General features: G+C 55.2%; 2 protein-coding genes across 2 annotated transcripts in view; one reads left to right on the forward strand and one right to left on the reverse strand.

Annotated features, from left to right (window-relative positions):
- The window catches only part of RALGDS (ral guanine nucleotide dissociation stimulator), a 40539-nt gene extending 27039 nt beyond the window's left edge, over positions 1-13500 (forward strand). The window contains exons 4-19 of the mRNA XM_065418740.1: positions 685-878; positions 2646-2720; positions 3300-3493; positions 4076-4197; positions 4345-4560; positions 5313-5416; positions 6039-6123; positions 8595-8672; positions 8767-8853; positions 9145-9177; positions 9491-9612; positions 10130-10225; positions 11079-11331; positions 11632-11877; positions 12270-12384; positions 13325-13500. Of these exons, the coding sequence (XP_065274812.1) occupies positions 685-878; positions 2646-2720; positions 3300-3493; positions 4076-4197; positions 4345-4560; positions 5313-5416; positions 6039-6123; positions 8595-8672; positions 8767-8853; positions 9145-9177; positions 9491-9612; positions 10130-10225; positions 11079-11331; positions 11632-11877; positions 12270-12384; positions 13325-13500 (2196 nt within the window). The remainder of the gene's footprint in view (positions 1-684; positions 879-2645; positions 2721-3299; positions 3494-4075; positions 4198-4344; positions 4561-5312; positions 5417-6038; positions 6124-8594; positions 8673-8766; positions 8854-9144; positions 9178-9490; positions 9613-10129; positions 10226-11078; positions 11332-11631; positions 11878-12269; positions 12385-13324) is intronic.
- A 3566-nt stretch (positions 13501-17066) lies between these two features.
- CEL (carboxyl ester lipase) lies at positions 17067-24026 on the reverse strand. The gene is made up of 8 exons (XM_065418715.1): positions 23849-24026; positions 23128-23258; positions 22431-22538; positions 21898-22015; positions 20715-20901; positions 19426-19629; positions 17924-18121; positions 17067-17352 (listed from the first exon to the last, which is right to left on the reverse strand). Exons 1-8 carry the CDS (start codon positions 24024-24026, stop codon positions 17160-17162), a joined length of 1317 nt encoding a protein of 438 aa, XP_065274787.1. The 3' UTR covers positions 17067-17159.
- Positions 24027-24830: the final 804 nt, after the last annotated feature.

Genomic DNA, 24830 nt, shown 5'->3' on the forward strand with positions numbered 1-24830 from the left:
CCCTCCCCCTGTAAAGTTGGGGTAATCCCCACACCGCAGGAGTGTCATGGTGAGTCTTTAGCCAGACCTGCCTGGACGCATGTGCCGGTCCAATTCTGATTCTGTCCCTCTGTGAGCAGCACGGAGCTTTCCAAGCGCCCATGCTGGGGGGAGACGCAAGGCCCCTAGGATGGGGGCGGAGCTCTTGAGCCTTTTGGTTTTCAAAGGAACTTGGTTCCCCATCCCCACCCCTTGTGCTCTCCCTGTCCGTGGAGCTCATGCTTGCGATCAGGCCCATCACAGGAGCGTTGCCCTGGCCTGATCGAATGCTGCAGAAGCTCCTGGGGAAGCTATTCCGGCTTTACTGGACTCCGAGTCCCTGTCCACACCAGGGAAGCGACCCGCTGGTGACGGAATCAGTGGCGTAGCAAGCGCCAGCACAACATCTGCGATTGTCCTGCGCCCATTCCAGCGCTGCTCTGCACCATTGGAGCTGCACTGGGACGCTGTCCCATAGCGCCCTGAAGCAGTGCTTGGCACGCTATGTGTCCTGGGGGGAAGGGCCCCTGCTGTAGGGAGAGGTGGCCCTGGGACCGTAGGGAAGTGATTGTGGGTGTCCCCCTTGGGGCCTGGCTTTCTCAGCTCTGCGCTCACGTTCCTCTCTCTGTCCTCCGCCTAATGCTGTCAATCATCCCCCACCTCCAGTTCGAGAACGAGTCAGCCTTGAACCTCTACGAGACGTGTAAGGTGCGGACAATAAAAGCCGGGACCCTGGAGAAGCTGGTGGAGTATCTGGTCTCAGCCTTCAAGGGCAATGACTCCACCTACGTCACCATCTTCCTGTGCACGTACCGGGCCTTCGCCACCACCAAGCAAGTGCTAGACCTGCTGCTCAACAGGTGACGCTGCCCCTCCCTCCCTCCCTGTGGTGCCCCTTGGGGGTGGAAGTCTGTGCCCTATCCATGCTGTGGTCCCTCCTATGCCCTCCCCCCCCCCCCCACCGCCCCAATGCTCCAGACAGGCGATTCATGCAATTCTCTCCTCTGTGCCCTGCTAGCGCTGGTTCGTGCCTGGTTCTGACCATGGCTCAGCATCCCACATCACAGCTGCTCCTTTGGGGGCCCCCCTCTGGTTTTAGCGGGGAGCTGCCCCCATTCCAGCCTCAAAACTTCGCCTGGTCCGGGTCCTCTCCTCTCACGCAGACTCAGTACAGGGCTCTGTGCTGGGGCGGAGTGGGGGCTACTTCTCAGCCATGCTGCAGCCTCAGGGATGGAATAGTCCATGTATCCTGTCTTTCCCCCCCCTACCCTCCAGGTAGAGGCCCACAGCTGGGAGTGGAGGTCTTTGTGTAGTCCCAGATCTACCAGCTCTGCCCTTCCCTCAGCCCCTTGTGCTCAGGGCCTTCCAAGCCCGACAGGAGGTGGAGCAGGGCGCATCCCAGCAGTGTGTGGAAAGCCAGGCTCGGAGAGTTGCTCCTGCCTTCTCCAGAGACTTTAGAATCCCCAACCTTGAGTCCTTTTTAATGCTGCTGTCTGTAATTGGAGCTGTATTGCCCTCCTCCCCCTCCATAGGCAGCATTTCATTGTGCCCCTAGCGCAGCGCGTTTGCCAGGACGCCGGAACAATGGGGACAGTGTTATCGGGAGCGCATACCAGGGAGCATGTGTACTCCCAGGATTGTCCAGGCATTGCACTGCGGGTGGGGGAGAGGCCTTATGGGCCATGGGATGACTACAGCAGGGGGTAGGTAGTGCGAACTCTGCTCTTCGGGCCTCTGCTGTCCCTTTCAAAGGGCCAGCCAGCCCAACGAGTCTGTGAAATGCCCAGAGCTGCCTTGGTGCCACGTCCCAGCATTCCTAGATCAAAGCCAGGTCCGTCCCCCTGGTATCCTGTTCTGAGCATGGCCAGTGCCTGCCGCTTTAGAAGGCGGCCCTCGATCTTCCATAATGCACCTGGTTGATTGTACCTTGAAGTACTCTAAGAGCATCGCCGTAGGGCTGAGAACACTGATTGTAACATCCACCAATGGCGTTCCCGGAAGTACGGCCTCTGGGAATGCTGTCCAGATGTGACAGCCCTGTAGGCTCTCAGGCAGTGCGGGTACTTCGGGGGATACCCGTGGGTGCAGTGCCCCTTAACCCTTCCCTGGCTAGAGACATGGGCTGCGCTGTCCAGCTCTGAAACTGCAGTGGTCTCGTTGAACAAGCAGGTAACTTTTGCCTGCCAGATGCAGCTTCTCTTTGCCTGTAAGGGTACGTGTGGGAAAGGGCGACCTGTCGTGGTTGCTTAGGGTAGTTGTCCCTGTTTGCATGGGACGTGGGCCAATCCTGTCGTCCCCCACAGTTTGCAATCCAGAGTCCTATTCTAAGGCAACCCTGAGAGTCCACAGTGGGTACTAGTTGCCCCTGCTGGCTTGGCACCAGGCTCCTGAAAGGCCCCTGGCAGGAGTGCGTGGATCTAGGTGTTGTCGGAACCCTGTCCTGGCTGAAATGCCTTGTAAGCCCCCAAACTTCATGCAGAGGGTAGGGCTCATTGGCCGGGGGCGGGCGATATGCCGGGAAGAGACCCGGAGTGAAGGATGCCTGCCTGCTCCAGCAGGGGTCGCTGTGGAGAGGCAACTGCCCAGCAGGGTGTGGTTTAACTGGCTCATTGTTATCCCCATGTCAGGTACGGCAAACTGCACGTCCAAGTGAATGGGGACCACGCCAGACACGCTGTGGATGAGAGACTGGAGCTGAAAAAGTAAGCATACCTCTGCTGTAGTGAGCCCTCCCCTCGGCACCAGGGCAGGGAGGGAATGTCTGTCTGGCCCCTCTGCTCCCTCCAAGGAGCGCGCTCTCTTCACAGATGGAACCCTCTCCAGGTGCCAAAGGACCATCCACCCTGGGCTGTGTGCATGTGCTGTGGAATTAGGTCTAGGAGGATACAGGCATGGAGAACGCTGGGCTGAGATGGGCCAGGACTTGGATCCAGTCACAGGCTGGGAACTCTGACTGGGTGGGTCTTGGAAAGAAGCCAGGAATAGAATCCAGGTCTCCCGAGCCCATCTCCTGCTCTAACTGCTAACTGTCCCCTCTCCTGTCAAGTCCAATTTGTTGAGCTGTAATAGCCTGTGGCAGTGAGTTCCACAGGTTAATGATGTGAAGCAGCTGCAAGTGCATTTGCAGCTCTGTTAGGACATTTGGGGATGTTGGCTCTCGGCTGTTGGGCACGTGGGCTCTCGGCTGTCAGACATGTACGCATACGTACACTTTGGCACGCACACAGGTGTCACTTTATGCCCAGTTTTAACAGCCAGTCTGTCCGTCTGCTTCTCCCCAGCACCATCTCCTCCATCCTGGGTGCCTGGCTGGACCAGTACTCTGAAGACTTTCGCAAGCCCCCAGACTTCGCCTGCCTCAAGCAGCTCATCTCCTATGTGCGCCACAACATCCCCGGCTCGGACCTGGAGCGGAGAGCGCGGATCTTGCTGGCCCAGTTCCAGCAGCCGGAGCACAGCGAGACAGAGCCAGACGGTGAGCGGCGCTTCCTCCCCGTGCCCGTGTCCCTTAGTGCTGTGTGTGGTGTGTCCTGGGCTTACCCAGTGACTCTTGTGAGGAGAACTGCGTGTGAGGGCCGTCCGCGGGGCCTGGGTGGAATGGAGGAGGGTTAGCACCCGGGAGGATCTCCGGAGCCGAAAAACCTGCCACGTGACCAAAGCCAAATGAATCCACCCTTAAATGAGTCCGTTCTGTTCTGCCCTGCCCTGCCCTCTCGAGCCCCTCTGACCCCTTCCTGCCCACAACAAGGAGTCCAGGTTGTAAATGACCCCTGGGGGGGATTCAGTCTGGGGAAGGATGCTGGCTTTCCTTGCAGTGGGCGGGGGTTCCTGCAGGCACCTCGGTGCGCCCTCCTGGCCTGTATGAGGCGGGGTCTGGGTCTTAGGGGCATGAGCGTGTCTATTTGTGTATGAGGAGGGGAGGGCGAGCAGTGTATCAGGATGTGGGAAGGGGAGTTGGGGGAGGGTCTGGCTGTGGTGCAGGGGTGTCTGTATTCGGGGCTAAGTGTGTAACTGAGGAATGGAGGGTTGTCTCTTACTCATTCCCCGTCTTTCTCAGCTGTGGACCAGACCAGCTGCACCTTCCGGATAGTGGAGGAGAACGGACTGGGGGAGGAGAAGCCAGACTTCCTCGCCTTCTCCCAGGAGATGGTGGCCGAGCAGTTCACGCTGATGGATGCTGTGAGTATTGGCTGCTGCCTTGGCACCGAGTGCTCTGCCCATGTGCTTGGGGGCCCTGCCCGTGCGCGCTCTGCCTGGGCCTGTGATGCTCTCGCTCTCCTGCTTGCCCGTTCCCTAGAGAGACCCATCTCCAACCCTCTCTTCCAGGAACTGTTTAAGAAAGTGGTGCCTTACCACTGCCTGGGCTGCATCTGGTCCCAGCGGGACAAGAAGGGCAAAGAGCACCTGGCCCCCACCATCCGCGCCACCGTCTCCCAGTTCAACAGCGTCACCAACTGCGTCATTGCAACGTGCCTTGGGGACCGCTCCCTCAAACCGCAGCAGAGGGCCAAAGTGGTGGAGCGGTGGATTGAAGTGGCTCGGGTAGGACTGTCCTCTGTGATGCCAGCCGTTCCCCAGTGGGGTCTTTCTGGGAGGTCCCTGGCTGGTGCTTGAAGCAGTGTAGCCCAGTGGGTAGGGCACTAGCTTGGGAGTGGGTTCTAATCCCTGCTCTGCGACCTTGAGCAAGTCTCAACTTCCTGTGCCTCAGTTTCCCCCTCTGTAAAGTGGGAATAATGTTACCTGTTATAAAGCCTTATGAATGGGGCTAAGAATTGTAACTAATGGTAGGAACTCTACATCCCACCTACCCTGCCCCCACTAGAAAACTAGATCCCTCTCCAAGGAGCCCATGGCTCAGGCGGTGTATGGCAGAGGGGGACCAAACTGAACCCCCTCATCCTTGGGTTTGGGTAAGTGGGGCTCAGCTTTGACATTCCCCTGCCTTGGACTTTGATTCTGCAAAATGCAAACTCGGCCAGTGCGGTTCTGGAGAGTTAGTCGCCCGTTCCTGTGCGTGTGAAGCGAGACCCCTGTTTGGGGGGTCTAAGCCTGGGCTAAGACCTACCTGAAAAAGGTTTGCAGGGAGGGGAGGGTGCCGAGGGGACTCGAGATGCTAAGGGGCCAGGTGCCCAGCTGGGCTAAATCACCATAGCTCTGACGTCAGTGGAGCTGCACTGATTTACACCAGCTGAGGATCTGGCCCTAAACATCTCCGTGGCCAAAGGGGAAAGCCAGTAACCATTGCCTGGCTGCCATCTTTCGAACGAACGTTAAACCCTGCCGTCTCCCCTCAGGAGTGTCGCATCCTGAAGAATTTCTCCTCTCTCCGAGCCATCCTCTCCGCCCTGCAGTGTAACGCGGTTCACAGGCTGAAGAAGACCTGGGACGAGGTGTCACGGTGAGCGCAGCCCCTTGGGTCCCATCGCCACGGCAGGAGCGTTGGCATAGTTTGGGGGTTCCCATCTACGCCACAAGCTGTAACGCTGCCTGACTCGCGTCCCAGGGCTGTAGCCGGGGCCCGGTGACTGTGCAGAAAGCCAGGGACCAATGTAAGACACTTGGCTGTCTTATCGGCATGAGTAACCTAAAGTAGATCCCACATGTGAAATATTCCTGGATACCCTCCAAAATGGCAGAGCTACCTACTAGAGCTGTGATCAGCTGGGTCCTTCCCAGGGGCATGGCCCAGCCTGAAAGGGAATGTTTCATTCAGGCAGATTCCCAGGCAAATGATGTCAATAAATCCACACGCCAAAGGGGAAGAATGGGGATTCTCCCAGGGCATGCTGGGAAAAACTTCTGCATTGCCCAAGAAAGGATCCAGGATACAAGCCGGTGTTTTGGGGAAGTGGAAATTTAGAGAATGAAATGGACTCGTGCTCTCCCAGCAGCATGGGGCTTAATGAAGATGGTTCTCGAAGGGGGCGTAGGCTTGCACAAGAAGAGGGGAAGAGAGCCCCAAACGGGATGGGGAGATGGGGACACCGGTGCTGATGCCTCCTTGTTTTGCCCCCGAACAGGGAGAGCTTCCGCACTTTCCACGAGCTGTCGGAAATCTTCTCGGATGAGAACAACCACTCGCTGAGCCGGGAGCTTCTCATTAAGGTACTGGGAGCTCAGTCTCTCTCTCACATGGGCTTGTTTCTGAACAGGGGGTGGGATGGGCGTTTACCCTGATGCTGCCAAAATTGCTCCACGCTCATCCCTTCTCTTCCCCTTCTTCCCCCCCTGCCGCCGCCACTGCCGCACTAACCCTCCTGCACTCTGCAGTGCTGCTGGCTGGGTCTGTGAGTCTGCAGTGAGGATGAGTGGCGCAAAGGGGATGGGCAGTGAAGTCTATAGCAGGACATGCCGTGAGTTGCTAGAGGTCTTGAATGATCTTTAGAGCATGGCCCGTACATGCCAACTTACAGACACGGACTAAGTGTGCGCACACAGACAAACTCTTTGCACCCTCTACACCCAATAGGAATGTATCTGGGAGTGTGGGTGATTTTAAAACCCAAATGAGGGTTCCCCCTGAAATATCTGCATCTCGGATGTTGCCGCCTTTTGCTAGGACATGAGCGTCAGGAAGTGAGAGACTTGAAACTGACTGGGCTATTTCAGCTGCCCAAGATGAAGGGAGAAAGGGGCATATGGTTTGTAGACTCCTCCCCAGTTTTAACTGTCAGGCAGTGTTTATAATACACACAGGGGAAACTAGTCTTTCCATGGGCCAGATCCTCCGTCTGCGTAAATCAATGGATCTTCAGTGGAACTACATCAGGGGAGGGTCTGGCCCAGAACTTCCAACTAGACAGTTTCCCTTTAAGTCTGAAAGGGGCAGAGCAAGGCGGCACATTGTGAATGGCTGATGCTGACAGCCTGGACTGCTGAGCGTGGCTCAGTCCGGGGGCTTGGGCTGCGCCCAGCTCTGGCAGCAAGGAAATCCCCAGTGAGGGCAGAAGATAAGGAGGGGAGAGGCTTGTCTAGGAGAGAGGAGTGTCTGCAGAGGGATTCCCTCCCCTTATCTCCCTGGAGCAGCGGTAAAGGAGCTCTGGCTGTGTGAGCCTGTGCCAGATGCAGGCTGTGAGATGAACTCCTGGACTGACTCCTTACGCATGCACACGAGCTGGTCTAGTACGTGCAGCCAGCACTGCTGCAGCCGCCCACGCCTGTTAGCTACCTAGAAAGGAAGTAGCCGGCTTGGTGGCCAGACCAACACTGCATCTGAAAATCTCTCTAGTGGGCCTGATTCTGCGCTCGTTCACACCGCCGTGGCACAAGAGTAACCCGGCTGATGGCAGCAGCATTACACTAGTGTGCAATGGGTGTGAGAAGAGTATTAGTGCCCGCTTGTTACTGTATTGCCCAATGCTTTCATTCTGGCTCCATGTAGGGCTGGGCTTAATGGGTCTGCACTGGAATCGCCTGGCTGCCAGAGGCCACAGGTTCAAATCCCAACATCAGAGGGGTGTGTATAGGACATTGTGCACCAGGTGGCTGCTCTGCCCCAGAGGTGGCTGCATTTTAGCAGCCCTGCACATACAAAGGCCCTGTCCAGAGTCCCACTGATTTTTAGTGTGAACGGTGAGTGCTCAGCCCTTCTCGGGCTCAAAGCTTGTAAAATGCTGCTCTAGAAATGTCCATCTCCCCGTCAGGGCGTCCACTCGGACATTCCATCCCATCGCTGGGGCGGAGATCACAAAATCCAAAAGGGAACAAAACATCCCTTTGATGAGCTATTAATACGTGCGTGTGCACAGCATATTCCACCCGATACGAGTCTCCTCCTGTTTATAGCGTGCATGCTCAGCTTTGATTGTTCCCCCCGCCCACCCCCATAGAGACAGAGGACTTGTCCGCATGGGATGCTATACTGGTATAAGGTAGGGTGTGAATTTAAACCATTCTCGCCATACCTTGTGGACACTCCTGTTCCGGTAGAAAAGGGCCTGGTTTCACTTGAGCGAATGTCGCTCTGGAAGCTGTTTAATACTAGTACCCGGCTCTTTATCTAGCGCTTTTCACCTGTAGCTCTCAAAGTGCTATACCGAGGAGGTCAGTGTCATTACCCCCTTGTACAGATGGGGAAACTGAGGCACAGAGGGGCTTGCCCGAGGTCACCTAGCAGGCCAGTGGGAGAGCTGGGAACAGAAAACCAGGTCTCTTGCGTCCCAGGCCAGTGCTCTGTGCAGTAGGCAGCAATGTTTAAAATAAGCCAAAAAAAGCTACTCTTAGTCTGGAATAAGCGTGTCCGCATGGGGAGTTGTGCCAGTAGAACTGGAGCAGCTGAACTATACTGGTATAATTCTACACCAGAAGTGTCTCCCATGCAGACGAGCCCTTTGCCCCTCAGCAGGCGGGTGGCGCTTCTGTAACCCTGCCTGGGTGGGGCCCTGTGTTCCCTGCCCTACCTGAATTTCTGTCTGACCGTGTGAGCTGCGGAGCAGGGAACGGGATTTCTCCTGGGTTTGCAAAGCACTGTCTGAATTCTCTCCCCAGGAGGCCTGATCTTCACGATCAAGGATAGCCTCTAGTAGGGACGTTAGATCAATAAGCCAACTTATGTTGTCATCTTCCCACCAATCCAGGAGGGGACGTCCAAATTCGCCACCCTGGAGATCAACCCAAAGAGGGCCCAGAAACGGCAGCAGCAGCAGCGGGAGATGGTGAGTGGCGTGGCTGCCCATTGCTGGTAGCTCGCTCAGAGCTCTGCAGCTGTCGCTAGTGTGGGACTCACCCCTGCTCTCTCTCCTTTTCCAGGGTGTGATGCAGGGCACCATTCCCTACCTGGGCACCTTCCTCACAGACCTAGTGATGCTGGATACCGCCATGAAAGACTTCCTGGATGTAAGTATAACCCCCCCCCCATCCCTCCCCTTTTCTGCCTGGCTTCCCTCACGGAGCCCTGGAGCTCCCAGGAACTGGCGGAGGGAGGCTGTGTCTGAAAACAAAGGGCTGGATCCCTGCATGGTGAGACTCCCATGGGTACCTTGCTGAACTCGCGCTGCCCCCTAGCGTGATGCAAGGCCTCGCCCGTCTTGCTCTGCGGGATCGGTTGCCGGGGGAGGGGTTATTGGCGGCTGCGGGGAGCGTCCCTCGCAGGTTCGCTATAACCTTTGTTTGATTTCTGTCTTTCAGGGCGGGCTGATCAACTTCGAGAAGAGAAGGAAGGTGAGAACTGTTCACGGACAGCCGAGCTTTCAGCTTGAGCACAGCTGGGTTGGAGGAAGGGGCTGACTTTGTGTATCCTGGCAGCTGGGGTCCTGCGGATGCCCCTGCCCAGTTGGGGATGGTTTGGCTCCCTCATTCTGCAGTCTGTAGCACTGAGGCTTCAGTAGCTGGCTTGGGGTGGTTCCCCAGGGCTCTGATTCCACGTGGGGTGCCCGTCTAAGACCGACATCCCTCCCTCGTGGGGCAGGAGTGTGGGGGTCTGGTCAGCCAGTAGGAGTGGGCCTCATTCTGTCTCTGCCTGGATTCCCGGCAGGAGTTTGAAGTCATCGCCCAGATCAAGCTGCTCCAGTCGGCCTGCAACAACTACAGCTTCACGCAGGAGGACCGCTTCGTGGAGTGGTTCCACGGCGTGGAGCGGCTGAGCGAGGCTGAGAGGTGAGCTGGGCCCGGAGCCAGGGGCTTTAGCTGCCAGTCCCTCTGCAGGGACCCAGCACCTTCCTCCTCCGGATGGGCCTCCAGAGCGCGGGCTGTTCTGCTGCTGCTCTGCTGCCTGGACCCAGAGAGGGACCCTTTGTCTCCTTCAAATCCAGGCTGCTGAAAATCTGCTGCTGAGACCTTAGGCCTGTTGCTCTGTCCCGAGCAGCCTCCCTGCAAACCCCAACGCACTGGGAAAGGGTGCAGGGCTGGGGACCCTGCAGACTGACTCCCCCAGAACAGGGGCAGTCAAAGCACCTGGAGCATCCCCGCTCCTCTGTTGGCAGGCTGAAACCCCAGGCCTTGGACCACGACCCCACCTTGCACCCCAACTCCTGATGCTGTCAGAAACCCGCGGTGGCCCTAATGCTGCGGGTGGGCTCCAATCCATTCCCTCCCCGGCACTGTTAAATGGCTAGCTCTGGAGGGGGCCCCCAGCCTCACCTGGCTGAATCTCTGCTCTCTTCCCCTCTCCTAGCTATAGCCTCTCGTGTGAGATCGAGCCCCTGTCCGAGTCGGCCAGCAACACGCTGAAGGCCAAGAAAAACACAGGCATCATCAAGCGATGGAGCGAGTGAGTCTCCCTGCTCTGGGCCCTGGGGAGATGGGCTGCCCAGAGCTAGCGGCCAGGCCAGGCCGTGGGGGGGTGGGATTTGGGTAGCTGCTGGCTGGCATGTCTCCCTCCAGCCCCCTGCTCTTGACCCAAGGGCTGCGGGTGAAACCCGCCACAGCAGCAAGGCTGAGAAGGGCCCCAGCCTCCCGCCTCGGGGCAGCAGGATCGGCTCCAAGGGGAACGAGTCTGGTGGCCCAGCCTCGTCCCAAGCGATGCATCGGCAAAGGCCACGCGACAGGCAGGGAGTCAGGCCAAGAGCCGGCTTGGACATTGGCTGGGGTAGAGGCCGTATCTCCATGAAAACGGCTAAAGAGCCACGCCCAGCTCTGGCGCTAGCAAAGGGTGCTGTGAGCCAGGAGTAAGGGGCGATGGCTGAGCTGGGGGGGGGGGGGGATGCTAGGGGGGTGCCTGGTTGCATTGAGCCCAGATGTTGGGCCCCGGGACTGGGATAGCAGGGGTTGCTGCACTTCAGGCTGGGGGTGCATTAGCACTTCTTGGTTGTGGGGGCAGGGTGGGGGCTCATGGTTACAGAAGGGAGCTGATGGAGCTGGAGTGTAGGCAGGACCCCGGGATCTTTGCACTCTTTATAGAGCAGAGGGAGCTGGGCCTGGGGCAGAAGCTGCAGGGGGGTGGGTGCTGTGGGGCAGGTGCCCCGGGGGGGGGGCGCAGAGGCTGCAGGGGGGCATGGGGCAGGTGCCCCGGGGGGGGCGCAGAGGCTGCAGGGGGGCATGAGGCGGGGTGGGTGCCCCAGCTGCACGGTGCATGTCAGCTTTGTTCCCTCCTGACCATATCTGTCTCCGCCCCTCTCCTGCAGCCGGCAGGTGCCGAGCGCTGAGCCCTGTGCCAGCGGCAGCTCCCATTCCAAATCCTTCGACCAGCTCAAGTGCGGGCAGTACCTGTGCAGCGGGGACACGGCCGACTCGGTCAGCGTCACCTCCGCTGGCTCCAGCAGCTCCGACGTGGAGGAGATCAACATCAGCTTCAACCCCGAGTCCCCCGACTGCCAGGAGAAGAAGGTACGGGGCAACTCGCTGGGCTCTCCTCGCGCCCAGGCGATCCGGAGCCAGGTGCGCCCATTGCAGCCCCGCCTCTCCCCTGACAGCTGGGGGGTGGGGGTTCCCCACCCGCGTCTCCTAAAGGCTGGTTCTAACCTGGAGCAGATGGGAGGTCGAGCACCTCCCCTTCCGTCCCTCCTGTCCAGGGCACGAGTGGGGGTTGTCATTGGGAATTCCGTACCTCCAGCAGAACCCCACCTTCCCCAGCTCTCATGAGCTTCCTCGGCCCCGGGGGCGCGGTTGGGGGATAGACACCCCTTTCCTCTCTGGATCGAGGTGCTGAAGCTGGTGCTTGTCCCTCCTTTCCCCCAGTTCTGGGAATGCACCTCGCTCTCTTCCCTGGACACGTCGGGGATCGGCTCTGGCTCCAGCAGTGCCTCCTCCTCCTCGGTCTCCTCCACCCCGGTGACGGCCTCGCGCACCCACAAGCGCTCCGTCTCGGGCATCTCCAGCTATTCCTCCCTCTCCCTCCCCCTCTACAACCAGCAGATCGACGACTGCTGCATCATCCGGGTCAGCCTGGCCGTGGACAACGGCAACATGTACAAAAGCATCCTGGTGAGCACTGGGTACCGGCAGCGCATCCAGGCGGGAGGGGGCTAGTCTGGGCTGGGGAGAGCCTGCAGTGTGCCCCATCTCAGAGCCTCCTGGGGTGGGGGTGGGGGGGGGAGTTTGATCCTCACGGCACCTCCTGGCAGAGCTTGCAGCGGGGATTGCTGCACTAACAAGCAGGGGGGCATGGGATCCGTCTTCGGCCTGGCAGCCACTTCTGGGTCCTGGCCCCTGAGCCCTTAAGGTGACCAGACAGCAAGTGTGAAAAATCGGGACAGGGGGTGGGGGGTAATAGACATTTATATAAGAAAAAGCCCCAAATATCGGGACTATCCCTATAAAATCGGGACATCTGGTCACCCTATGAGCCCTGGATGTTGAGCGCTCTCCCCTCGCAGGTGACGAGCCAGGATAAGACCCCTGTGGTGATTCGCAAAGCTATGGCCAAACACAACCTGGATGGGGACCGGCCGGAAGACTACGAGCTCGTTCAGATCATCTCTGAGGAAAGAGGTACCTAGGGGTTCTTCTGGCGTCCCTCACAGCCTGAGCTGCCCGTCTTACGCTGGGGTCTGTCTACACAGCAGCTGGGAGGTGTAATTCCCAGCTCGGCGAGACGTACATGTGCTAGTGCCCTAAAGTAAGACCTAAATTTTAACAGGGAGAGAAACAGGAGGTCAGATTAGACGATCACCACAGTCCCTTCTGGCTTTGGGATCTATGAAAACAACAGCCGGGGCTTGGGCTAGTGACGTGAGGACAGACCTCAGATCTCCGGTAGGGCTGTACTCGGGTGGCTAGCCCCACCTGCTGGGGCTACACTATTTCAGCACACTAGCCTGTGTACGTCTGCCAGCTGCTGTGTAGGCAGAACCTGAGCTGGAGCTGTCCACAACTCCTTAGAGGGGATGTACCCCCCAGGGAAGGAGCTACTGGAGCTGCTTCTGCCGTCACTTCCTGGGGAGAATGTTCTCCTAGAGTCCTAAAAGAAAGGATGGCCCAGGGCTCAGGGTACCAGCCTGGGCTGCTGGCAACCCAGATCCTGTTCCCTCTCCACCACAGACTTCTTGTCAGGCCTTGGGCAAGTCGTGCAGTCTGTGTGCCTCAGTTTCCCCATCTGTAAAATGGGCCCTACCTCCCAGCTGCTCTGGAGCCAGAGAGATTCCCCGTGATCCCTCCCAGCGGCTGGGAGGCAGCCCCAGGCTGTTCTCCTGTCTGTCGGGGAGGTGAGCACCAGCTCCGTTATGCTGAGGCTGCAGCACTCGGCCAAAGTTAAATGTGAGTTGGCGGCAGAGCTGGGGCTAGGCCCCAGGGGCTCCCTCGGTCCCCACATACCCTGTGCAGTCCCAGCCTTACTCTTCCTCAGCTCCTGACTGCCTGCTCCTTCCCCTTCCGCGAAGGCAGCCAGAACCTGGCAGAGCCCGTGGGTGACTTAACCGAACTCTCCTTGCAGAGCTGAAGATCCCTGACAACGCCAACGTCTTCTACGCCATGAACTCTGCCGCCAACTACGACTTTGTGCTAAAGAAGAGGGGCTTCTCCAAGGGCGTGAAGATCAAGCATGGCTCCAGCTCCACCTTGCCCAGGATGAAGCAGAAGGGCCTGAAGATTGCCAAGGGCATCTTCTAGCCATGGCCTGGCCGTGCCCCTCGCCGACTGGGCTTTGCGGGCAGCCTGCTCTGGGCCTGGCTGCTGGTCTGTCTTAACGTCACCCAGCCTGGGTGAGGGGAGCAAGTCTCACCCGCGAGGAAGGGTGACACGCTCTCCTGGAGCTGAATGCGCGGGTGTGGCTGTGGCCTCTCGGTCGAAGCCTGCGTTCCGATCCGGTGTCTCTCCTACACGCAGGATGGGTTTTTAACGCCTTCCAACGTGCGATGCCGCTGTGGCCGTCGGGTTGCCCAGAGCTGGGACCTGCCTCTCTGCCTTAGGTGCCTTCTGTTAGAGCGGAGAAGAGGACGATTCACCAAGGGCTCCCTTCACCTCCCGCAGGAGCGGCCACGCGCAGGGAGTTAGGGGACTCGCTGGAGCGACAGAGCTGCGCTATCAGCTCTCCAACGGGGTGTATCCCCTCCTGTGCTGAGTCAGGGCCTGAAGCCACTTTACCTCCTGCTCCCTCGTTCCCCTTGTGGGTAAACTGGCAACATGACCATTTTGCATCGTCCACCTGCCCCTGGCCCGTTCCCCTAGGGGAGTTAAACTGGAAAACACGCAGCTGCTGCTCCCTGGGATGTATAATCCCATCAGTGGGGCAGTCTTGGTGTGATGACCTGGCCCGTGGTTTTGGTGGCTCAGCTCTGCAAGGCTGCTTGGTTTTTTCTTTCTACTGATCCTCTGGATCCTCCGGGTTGGACTCCTGTGTCCCTCCAGTGCTCCATCACTTTCAAACCTGCACCAAAGATCAAATGCCAGTGTCTCCTCGTGGGCAAAAAATACCCAGCCCGAACTGCCCTCTGAGCCAGGAGGGGAGGAGCCAATTTCTGTACAAACGTCTGTAAATAGAGACTTTCTTTTTGGTTGGGTGGGAGAGGAGCAGCCGGGTGGGGCTGACTGCCCCCGGCTCCATCCACCCAGCCCCCAGAAAGTGCCACGTACCTTGGGCTTTAAAAAGACTTTTTTAAACATTTGACAGTGAAAGGGGGGGGGGGAGGGAGGGGAGAGAGCAAACTTTTGTAAAAACAAACCCCTGATGTTTACTGAATTTTTTTCAATATTTATTGGTTGTAAATAGGACCATCAAACTTGTACATTTTTACTAACCCCTCCCCACCCCCCACTTGTCTTTAACGTTGCTGGGAGCCATCTTTGTAATGGCTGCGTCCTGGTGTGTGCAGGGGTGGACATTTTTCCACATCCCTTTTGTTTCTTTATCACTAACAGGGAATTGCTTCAGCAGGGGAAGAGAAAAAGCAGAGTTTTTAAATCACTGAACAAAACACTCCCAATGGGGGCTCTTTATTCCTCAAGCCCTTTCCTGTTTATGCACCTGCCCCTGCCCATTGTAGCAATGCAGGTGTATCCCACCCTGCCAGCTCTGGGAGCAGACAGGCCCTTTCCTGAGCAAGCCTGGAGCAGCGCTAGCTCCTGGGAACCCCGGCTCTTAGGAGCCAGTTCTGTAGAAGGCTGGTGGAAGTTGCCCCCTGAAATGCAGGTGCTGTGACTTGAGCCGTGCCGGGAGGAAAGCTAAGACACAGGGCTGTAGAGGGGGAGCAAAGCAGGGGTAGTGTCAAGCTGCAGGGAGAAAGGGGAGGGATGCTTTTCACAGCACGACTATCCAACGCCTGCTGACCTTTCACAGGACCTGCCTGCTCTCTCCTGCCCTGCCAGGAGAGACTGTTGGATGTCTTGAGCTGCTGCTTCTGAGCTGGGTGGTAACTCCTAGTAGGGGCTTTGCCCAAGAAGGGTCTAGGGCCTGTCACGCTGCTGCTTTGGGGTCTGGCCTGGGCACTTTGTAAAGGGTGTTTGTTCATGCATCTGCATGTGCTTAAGTTCCAGGAAGTGACCTTTCTGCTCAAACAGCTGCTGGGTGCTTTCCTCCTCCCACCCCCCTTGCTCCTGCACATGAAGGGAGCCATGGCCTCCTTGAAGCAGGAGCCTCTCCTCTCTCCATGGCTTTCTACAGCACCTGAGCTGCTCCTGCTACCACCTGTCTGTGGCCCCTTTGCCAGGCCTAGCACTTAACAAGCTGGACCTCCTCTGCTGGAGGCTGAAGGAGCGACTGCACGGCTGTGCTGCAAACCGAACCCCTCCAGCCTGTCCCCTCCTTACCGGAGGAGTATTGTAGTACCACAGGAGCCTGCGCCGTGCTGCCCTGTTGGCTGGGCGGAAGAGATCCTTCACCTCCAGGCAAGGACTCTCTGCAGATCAGCCAGCCTGCAAGTCTAGGGCGTTCCCTTACCCTACACTACGCTGTGGCAGAAAGTGCCTAAATGCTACCATCTTGTGGGGGCACCCTGGCTCCAGAGGATCCTACAGGGTGAACCGTCACTGTGAAATATTCCCCTTACCTCCCGAGGAGAATGTGAATTTGAACACACACGCATGCACACAAATTGACCCCACCCCCACTTCCCTCTCCATTGTACAGCTGCTCAGCTTATGTACTGCTCTGTGCCTGAACACACGTGCCCACTGCTGAAATTAAAGGCAGAGCAGGGTCGACTTACCTGTCCTTCCAGGTGGGCTCTGCACGCCCCTGTAGCTGGATGTATTATATGTATGTATTTTGTAACACGACTTCAATGAAGGAGCACACAGCAATGTAATTAGTCTTTGGAATAAAATACCAATGTGCAAATGTCACAGCCAGGAGGCTGGATGCGGTTTGTCCTCAGGTGCTGGCCTGACACGAAAATGGGAAAGGACAAAGACCTGTGCTGCTCCTGTGAAGCCCTTGGCTTCTCACCAGCCAAAAGAGGAGCAGGGAGGGACTGGAGCCTGCAGTGATTGCTGGAGTGAGCGAGTGACATTGTATTGCTGGGGAAAGTGAGGAGCTGAGGCAATTGACAGGATTTGAGTCACTACCCTTTTGTCTACTACTAGCAGGGCTGCTCTTTCAGAGGGGAGCAGAGATGGGCTGGTGCTAGAGAACTATCTACTTCTCACCTAACCAGTCTGGACACCAGGTTTCCAGTACTGAAGTACCATTGCATTAGGCCACTCTGCCACTGAATCCAGCAGCGAGAGCAAAGGAGGATGGTCAGGACCTGACAGCTGGTTGTAGCTCCACCACATTCTGGGGTAAGTCAGCAACATGCTGGGCCCCAGTTCCCCATCTGTAAAACAGGGCTAAATATCTAGTTAATACGGTAATAGAGATTTTAGTAGGGTTAGTATCATGCCTGCATGAAGGCTTAGGGCTAAGTCGCATTAGTGAACTGATCTCATCTGGTGTAGGGCAGTGCCAGCTCTTTCTAAACAGGGCTCTTCTGTTGCTGAGGACTGTCAGTGACACCTGCATGAAAGACCCCAATTTCAAGCAACCCCTTTAAAGTAGCTCGGTGCAAGGTTTGACCTTTACGCAAAGAGCAATTTACTAGGCCAAGAACATGTTGCAGGTTTGATGAATGGCTCCATGCAACAGGTGCCACCAGGTATATTTTTTCACAGAACAAAACTGCCCAGTAAATTAGACCCCAGCTCTTAATGTTCTTATGGAAAATTCTGTTGCAATAAGTAGACTGGAAGAGGCCAGGAGGTGCAGCCAGAAACAAGCATTTAATCAGAATTTGGCTAGTTTTTTTTTTTTTTTTTTTTTTACAGAATTGGTTGATTGGTTTGTTGGCCTGGCTCTAATCCAGGAAAGTGGAAGAAACGTCAGGCAGGTTCTGGTAGACCGTATTCCAGAACTGCACGTAGGAGGCTCTCAGACTTTGCTTCACCGAATCATAGTTGATGTCGCTGTTGATTTCGAGGTAGTAGCTCTCCTCCCGAGTGTAGGGTATCCACCCGATGGGCACAGTAGACTCCCCTTTGTTGGGGTCACTGAAAAAGCAGACAAAACAGCTGGTATTAAATGCAAAGCTGCCAAGGGCCTCACAGCCCAGCTCAGACAGGAGGCGCTCCTGGTAGCTGCACCCAGCCTCTGGGGTTTCACACAGGTCAGCCTTTCTAATGGTCCATAAACCTGGGAGAGGGAAGCACTTGCCTACACTCACGAACATGAGCAGCAGTCTGGGAGTGAGGAACTTGAGCATAGGCACTTACGTACCTTAGGGTTAGCTGTCACAGGGCTGCTGGGCCGTGATGGGAAGAGAAATGTTGTGTATGTTGGCACAGTGAATTGCCACAGTGCACATCCAGGTTTACACAGGAACACCACTACCTCCATCACCTTCAACTGAAGACCCCAGTTCAATGTGTTTGCCATTCCCCTATAGCAGGTGGACCTAGTGGCCACCTACATGTGGGTGGGTGCTGCAGGTGTGACAGCAGGGACAGAGTTCCCCCCTCTCCCCCCTCCTGCTGTGGGTAGTGTGGGAAGATTGCTCCCTGGAATTTTGCAGCAAGCTGGGCAACTGGCAGGGCATTGCCCCCCACAGCCTGAGCGCCTTACCCGGTTCTGGCAAAATTGGTCCAATAAGCAATCAAGGCCTTTGAGACAGTCCTGTGCTTAGGCCAGTAGCCCAGCGGGGTGCTGAAGGGTTTCCCAAAGACGTATTGAATGTCATCTGCGTGGTCTGCCCCTACCCAGCTGGGGTACACAGGCATTCGAGAAGGCTGGGAGAACACATAGGAGTAAGTCTTGGCATTCCTGCACAAACCAAAATAGACTCTCAGCAAGTGAAGAGGATATACACCAGCATCACTCCCTATGCACAAAGCCAGACAGATAATATTGGCACTGGAAGAGGTTTGGTCTTGCAAGATACATGCAGACACAGGCACTGTCAGATTAAAATCTTACAAACACTTGCCCTTCTGTTTTACCATGACCACCTGGACTTGAACTGTACACATTTTTTATCTTTTTAAATGTTTTCAGGGCAGTGAGAGTAAAAGTTTATTTTTACAAACAAAACCAAATTTGACCCCAGTGTCCCTAAGAAGAGACATTCGTGGCTGAACAGAGTCACCAACCTACCAGGAGGGTGGATAAAAATCAATTATTTTTAAAAAGTAGGTTTATTTTTAAATAGAAAAACCTAATTTGAAAAGACAATATTAAGGCTTAAATTTACTCTATATAGTTTAAATGATTAATAGATTAAAGAATATTAAGCAGTATATATTTACTCCCAAAGTTTTAACGGAAATCAAACCACTGAACTGCTGGAAGTCACTGGCTAAGCACCTGGAACCAGAGTCTGTTGCAGGGCTAAACCAGTTTTTTGACAGCAGTAGCCTCTTCTGCAGGTGCAGAACATTCCCCCCCCCCCCCATTTCAGTTTATTCAACTGGCACCACTCAAGGACTAGCTCTGAGAAACCAACTGGGAGTTGAAAAAGCAGGAATGCTTGTTTTCCTGTATGACTAAAAATGAGGTGAAAGGCTGAGGCCTAAACTTTTGAAAGACCAGCAATAATCAGTTAAATTCACTAACTACCCTTGATACTTCCTTTAAAAACAAATCAGTTTTAAATACAAAACACGTTTTAATAAACTGACATAGAAAAAAGTATCTAGCCCATTTACAGTAACTTATTTAACTAAAAAAAATTTTAAATCCTGGTTCTGTGCATTTAATAAAATTTCAGTTTCCATCCAAATGCAGCTTGACCCAGCTACAAATATTAATCACCTAGCAGATAAGAAATGCATTAGTCACCCTTTTCTAAAGTAAAAATGAAGAATCTGAATAACTGTGCATGTTAAGCTATATTATTGCTTAGAGGTACGGTGTAACCTCCTGGGAGCAAGAGAACTTTTACACTTAATTTGGTACAATTCAACGTGTTTGAATGGTTACCAAGCACTGAGAATCAACCTTTCTTTAGGAAAATAAAGTGCAAAACAGGATTCAAATGAAGGTTTGCGGTTTGCTGATTTAAACCATGAGTAAAGTAGTTGAATCACTGTACTCCGCCTCCAGGCCCACCACAACCCCCTCGGGCTCACCTGGCATTCGCATTATGCAGAGCAAGCGCCCGCTGCGTGGGAATCAGGAAGATGTAGTCGGTCTCCAGGTCTACCACTGTCCTTTTCATGACCTCCTGGTCAGGGTTGTCATTCCACAACTGGGTGTAGAGGGAGAATGTGGCGTTTGCTGCCTGCATTCCCTTCTGCAGAGTCAGCCCCCGCACCACGTTATAGACCTCATCTCTGAAAAGAGACACAACATCTATTAACTAGGGACTGGCTCTGAGCTCAGTGCTCCTAGCAGCAGAGATATGATGCCTTCAGGCAGCAGGCTGCCAGTTCAAGTCCAGCTCAGGGGTGACTGCAGGTTACCATCATCCTGTGACTCACAACTGGTAGCTCAACCTTCGGCGAGGCTTGCAGCCTGGGAAGACAGCTGGAAGCTAACCTTGGTGTAGCCGGTGAATGTGACTGTCACTTCCAGCCCTGCCTAGGTTCAGTTCCTGGCTCAGAGGGATTCAGCTTCTCAATTTTCGATCCCTTTTCCAATCACAAAGAGCAGGAAGGAGCCAGGGGCAGTTGGAGCCCTCTAGAATGCTACTCTCTAGAGGTCCTTGTGCCCAGTGACTTGGTACAACTGTTGCCATCTGAGGCAGCCCTGTTCTTTACTTGTGAAGCCAAGAAACCATCACTTTCTGGAACGCAGGATGTCTGACAGGTGAAGGACCCAAAAGCCCCCACCCAGATGGTTGGGGGGAGAAGCCACGAAGTGTTTGAAAGCTGGAGGAAAAGGGGAGAGTTCTCCTTTCTAAGCCCCTGGCTAAACGGTACAAGATGCAAAGATCCAGGCTGGCTCTTGGAAACGCCTCTCTGCCCTGCCATTGCATTCATATGCCATCAGCCTTGGCCCATGCCTTTCACATGGCAGGAGCAAAGCTGGCCCTAAACAGGTGCTATTTTGGCCCAGGTCTGATCTACAGCGGTTCTCAACCTTTTGTATGGGTGACCCCTTTCACACAGTAAGCCTATGAGTGCGACCCCCCCTCCTCCCCGCTGCTTTTTTATGTTTAACACTATTATAAATGCTGGAGGCAAAGCAGGGTTTGGGGTGGAGGCTGACAGCTCAGACTCCCCCAAGTAATAACCTTTCGCCCCCAGTTTGAGAAGCCCTGATCTCTGGGATTGGTGGTGTTATTGACATGGTGCCCAAGCCAGTCATTGCATTGCCAGTTCTCAGGTGCTCTACTCATTGGTTGTCCCCTTTTCTACAAAAGCCCAACTTGCTTTTCCTTTCCCTGGCTACGCCATTAAGGGCGGCTGCTACTTACGCCGTGATCTTCACAAGTGGGCGGTTGACAGCAGGCATGTCAATGCCAGCGAAGAAGTGCCCGTCCATGTTATTTGTGCCTGCAATGTAGTCAATGTCTGCAGCGTTAGCGAAGAGATTCTCTGGCCGGTCTGGGAGGAAATCTCCATCAACCACAGGAGTGAAAGCCAGGTAATGGACTAGAGGATCTGCAGGAGGGAAGAGGAAACAGAAATCCACTATGCATCTGTGAGAGGAGCCAACAGCCCTCTTGCCTAGCGTGGCCTGCAGCTGCGTTGCACAGGGAGCTTCTGGATGAACAGGTTCGATGATATCCTGGCTCCACTGAAGTCAATGGGAGCCTTGCCCCTGACTTCAGAGGGGACAGAATTTCCCCCGTTACATAGTGGAAGACAGGTATATACTATAGACCTCTCACCTAGCACACCCCATGGCTGCCTTGCACAGGGAGCTCAGTGCAAGACAGGCTTTAGCCAAATATCACAGACACTGCATGAAGGTGGCAGAGGGGTGGCCGAACAGCAGACATCATAGGTCAGACCAGTGTCAAAAAGTCAGCTAACTCGCCCAGCCAAGGCTACAGCAGATTGGGGCTTGCTCCTGAGCAAAAGCTCCTCCAGTCGTTCCAGCCGTGTTCCCCTACTGCCAGAAGAGGCCTAGCGCAGCAGAGGATTCAGATGTGGGGCTACAGGGCAAACATTAGCAGCGGCGGGGACAGCGGGCTAGCAAACAGTCCTGTGAAAAGCTAGTCCTGTATTCACTGAATTGGCAAACATTTCTCCACCGGCTGTACTGGGAGTGGGTCTTGCTGGCTCATACGCCCCACCTAGTGGCCCAACTGAAAATTGCAGCGCAGTGACCATTTTTAGCATTGCTCCTGAGTTTCACCGGATATAAAGTGTGGTACAGAACTGGACAGGACAGCTGTCTCCAAGGGACACAGAGGTTGTGTTAAGCCATGCCACGACTACCTGGGTAGTGCAGCTCCACTGTGCTAAAGAGAGAGGCATCTTTTCCAGCATGATCAATCCCAGTCAGTACAAAACATACTTTATTGGGCTGGGGGCTGACATCTTCCCTTACTGAATGATCGTCATAATGTCCCATCTGCTCACTGACTGGGCTCTGTGGTCACGCAACACACATCCCCCTGGTTCCCATCCCACTAGCACCCACCGACTCACATGGCAGGTTGACCATCTCCAGGTGGTAGGCCAGCGTCACAGCCTGGGGATCAGTGACCCGGAGGCAGTTGCCCAAGGCCGTGGTGTTGTCGGTAGGGCAGCCCACCTTCTCTGCAACCTGCGAGCGAGAGAAACCACCATGGAGTTACACCCAGAGCCAGTGTTGGCGCAACCAGCCAGGAAAGGGGGAGTTTCTTTTTAATCCTAGAGGATTTTGTTTGCAACTCTCCAGCTCTATGGAGTATTGTGCCGCTCTGAACACTTTTGGTTTTGCTCCTCCTCTTGCTTATTAAATCATCCTCAGTTTTTCACATGCAAGACCGACCTTTAACTGCCGGAAGTCTGGCCAGGACAGCGGGCCTCAGCTTGGCAGTATCAGTGTCTCTCTGAATCCAAAGGGCTTGGATAACTGGAGCACCATTTGTCCTCCTGGAGCTGTAACTACTGTGCAGCGTCTCCCAGGCTCAAATCTGACAAAGACCCTGGGAAACTCTTGCCTCAGGACATTGCCCGGCTTCTGGAGTCCACTTTACCTTGGTAGCCCAGAAGAGAGGGTTCTCCTGGATAGCCCAGGTGCACAGGCCGACACCGCTTTGGCTGATGGCTCGTTTGATCAGCCCCTTGTTGTACGGCGATAGCGTCTGCAACATGGAAGAGGAACAGGAAGGTTATTTGGTATCGAGTCCTGAAAAGATCCTTCCGTATTCTGGTACGGCAGAGAGCTCCAGCCCCCACCCAGGCTTTACATGAGGCTCAGAAAAGTCATTAGCTCTTTTCAACTCTCAATGTATTACAGGGTCTCGGGAACCCAGGGACTTAATCTTCTAAACATCAGGCAGCTAAGGTGCTCAGATATAGAGCCAACAGGGCAGTACAAGAACCCCTATAGGAGAATAGGACTGGGGCCGAAGATAAAGAGATGCTGTTACAGCAGGGGAACCTTAAGGCGGGACATCGCTTGGGAAAGCGGCATCCTCCAGATCTGGAGGGTTTAGAAAGAGCATTTCTGAATCAAAGCTGAGAGAGCAGTTGTGACAAAAACAATTACTTTCTCTATGCAGTGAGCTGCTCAAAACGGGATGTTAATTAGCCCATTGTGGCTGGACCTACTGCCCTCCCAGGACAGCACCTGCAGTGAGAGAAGACCAGCAGCTGTGATGGGGCAGTTTCAACCAGTCACAAAACGGAGGGGAAAAGGAACCCCACGATGGCCCATCAGCAATCGCACACCTGTAACGAGACGCTGACGGCACCAGCCGACTCCCCAAAGATGGTGATGTTTTCTGGGTCACCCCCAAAGGCCTTGATGTTTCTCTTCACCCACGCGATGGCCATGTGCTGGTCCTTTAGCCCGTAGTTACCTGGCCAAGGGAAGGCATGTACATTTCAAGGAGGAGAGTTGAAGCAGTGAGGCTCAAAGCCCTCCCTGCCCCACACCCCCAGCTCCACTCAGTATCAGACCTGGGGTTAGAACTCAGGAGTGCCTGGCTCCTGAGCTCATGTCTATACGTTTTGTGAAACTGTGCGTTCAAACAAGGGCTTTTTCCCTCTCAACACCCACTGAAGCGAAGCCAAGATCTTGTGCTGGCAGGCGTTCTCCCCAGCTATCACTGCAGTATCTTAACTCTGCTAACCATCTGGTCAGATAGGAGAGACAAGATGTGCTGGGGGAGAAAAGACTGTTGCCTCAAATACCCAATCCACTCGCAGCCTCTGCTCCAGGTATAAACTTGGACCCTCTCATCCCTTGAGAGAGATCCCTTTTGCCACATTCCCCTATACGGAGTGAAGGAGGCACCACACCGTGCGTGTGTGTGAGAGGGAGCAGGACATGAGAGAGCTCAGTATGTTGTGTGAGGGGAGCGTGGTGACAGGAAATACCCCAGCATGAGCGGAGGTGGCGGGGGTGCAGAGTGGAGGTCTCTGGAGCAAAGTGAAGCAGCTGCCGTACCTGGAACACTGGCATCCCCCGTGCTGAGGAACCCCAGCGGTCCCACTCGGTAGTTGAAGGTCACCACGATGACCTTTCCTCGCACTGCGATCTCCTGGCCGTCGTAGAGGTAGTTACTGAGGAAGTTAGCGCCCTGCCCGCCTCCCAGGAGGAATCCGCCTCCATAGATCCATATCATCACCGGCAGATTTGTGGACACTGCCAGGAGGGACAGACCAAACGAAGTCAGACGAAAGCCCTTCCTTGTCCAAATGAAACCCAAGCCCCTTGATGCCACGTAGGCAGGATACCGCCTGTTGGGCCCATTCACCAGCAAGTATCGCCTCACTCAGGCATAAGCCAATCTCTTGGGTGAATATAGAAACATCTGCCTCCAGGTCCACCTGACCATAGACTCAGGCAGATGATTCATCATGACAATAGACTTAGGACTCAGCTACTTTGCTCTATCGGGGCTAAAGAAGCCTGGGGCAGTGCGGAAGAGACACCCAGCATGGAACTCCAATCCCTACTCGCCAAGAGAAGCACAAGCTCTCTATGGAAACGGGTTCAGTGGTGTCTCTAGTATCACCATCTATCCTCCCAGAGCCTGCAGGGAGGGTCATTTCCACAGAAACAGTGCTTTGCCCGGGGGGCTGTAGCTGCCATAACCCGCGGAGTCCACTGCTGCCTGTGGAGTTGGGGAGAATACATGACTGCAGACTGACAGCCCCAGGGGAGTCTGTCAGAGATGGGCAGCCAAACACAGAGCTGCTCAGACCTGGCAGGCCTGCAGAGAACCTTCTCCCTAATCGCCTCATGTTACCATCACGCCTGTACCTCCTTTCCTGTCTTGAGGGATCCAGATGTTCAGATAAAGACAGTCCTCGCTCCCACGAGTACCGGTTTGGGTGAGTGTGACCTGCATGCAACGGTTTTTGTACTCCTTGGCCTTCAGCGTACCTACAAGGAGAGAGAAAATTACATCCCACTTTAGAATCCT

The sequence above is a fragment of the Emys orbicularis genome, chromosome 18 (genome assembly GCF_028017835.1).
Source record: "Emys orbicularis isolate rEmyOrb1 chromosome 18, rEmyOrb1.hap1, whole genome shotgun sequence".
NCBI classification, from domain to species: domain Eukaryota; kingdom Metazoa; phylum Chordata; order Testudines; family Emydidae; genus Emys; species Emys orbicularis.

Excerpts from the sequence above, each read along its gene's own strand:
- CEL (XM_065418715.1), bottom strand. The coding sequence starts at position 24,026 with ATGATATGGATCTATGGAGGCGGATTCCTCCTGGGAGGCGGGCAGGGC. Across the intron at positions 22,016-22,430 it reads CTCTCTTCTGGGCTACCAAG|GTTGCAGAGAAGGTGGGCTG; the intron begins GTAAAGTGGACT and ends TCTCGCTCGCAG. Across the intron at positions 18,122-19,425 it reads CTGCATAATGCGAATGCCAG|GAATGCCAAGACTTACTCCT; the intron begins GTGAGCCCGAGG and ends TGGTTTGTGCAG.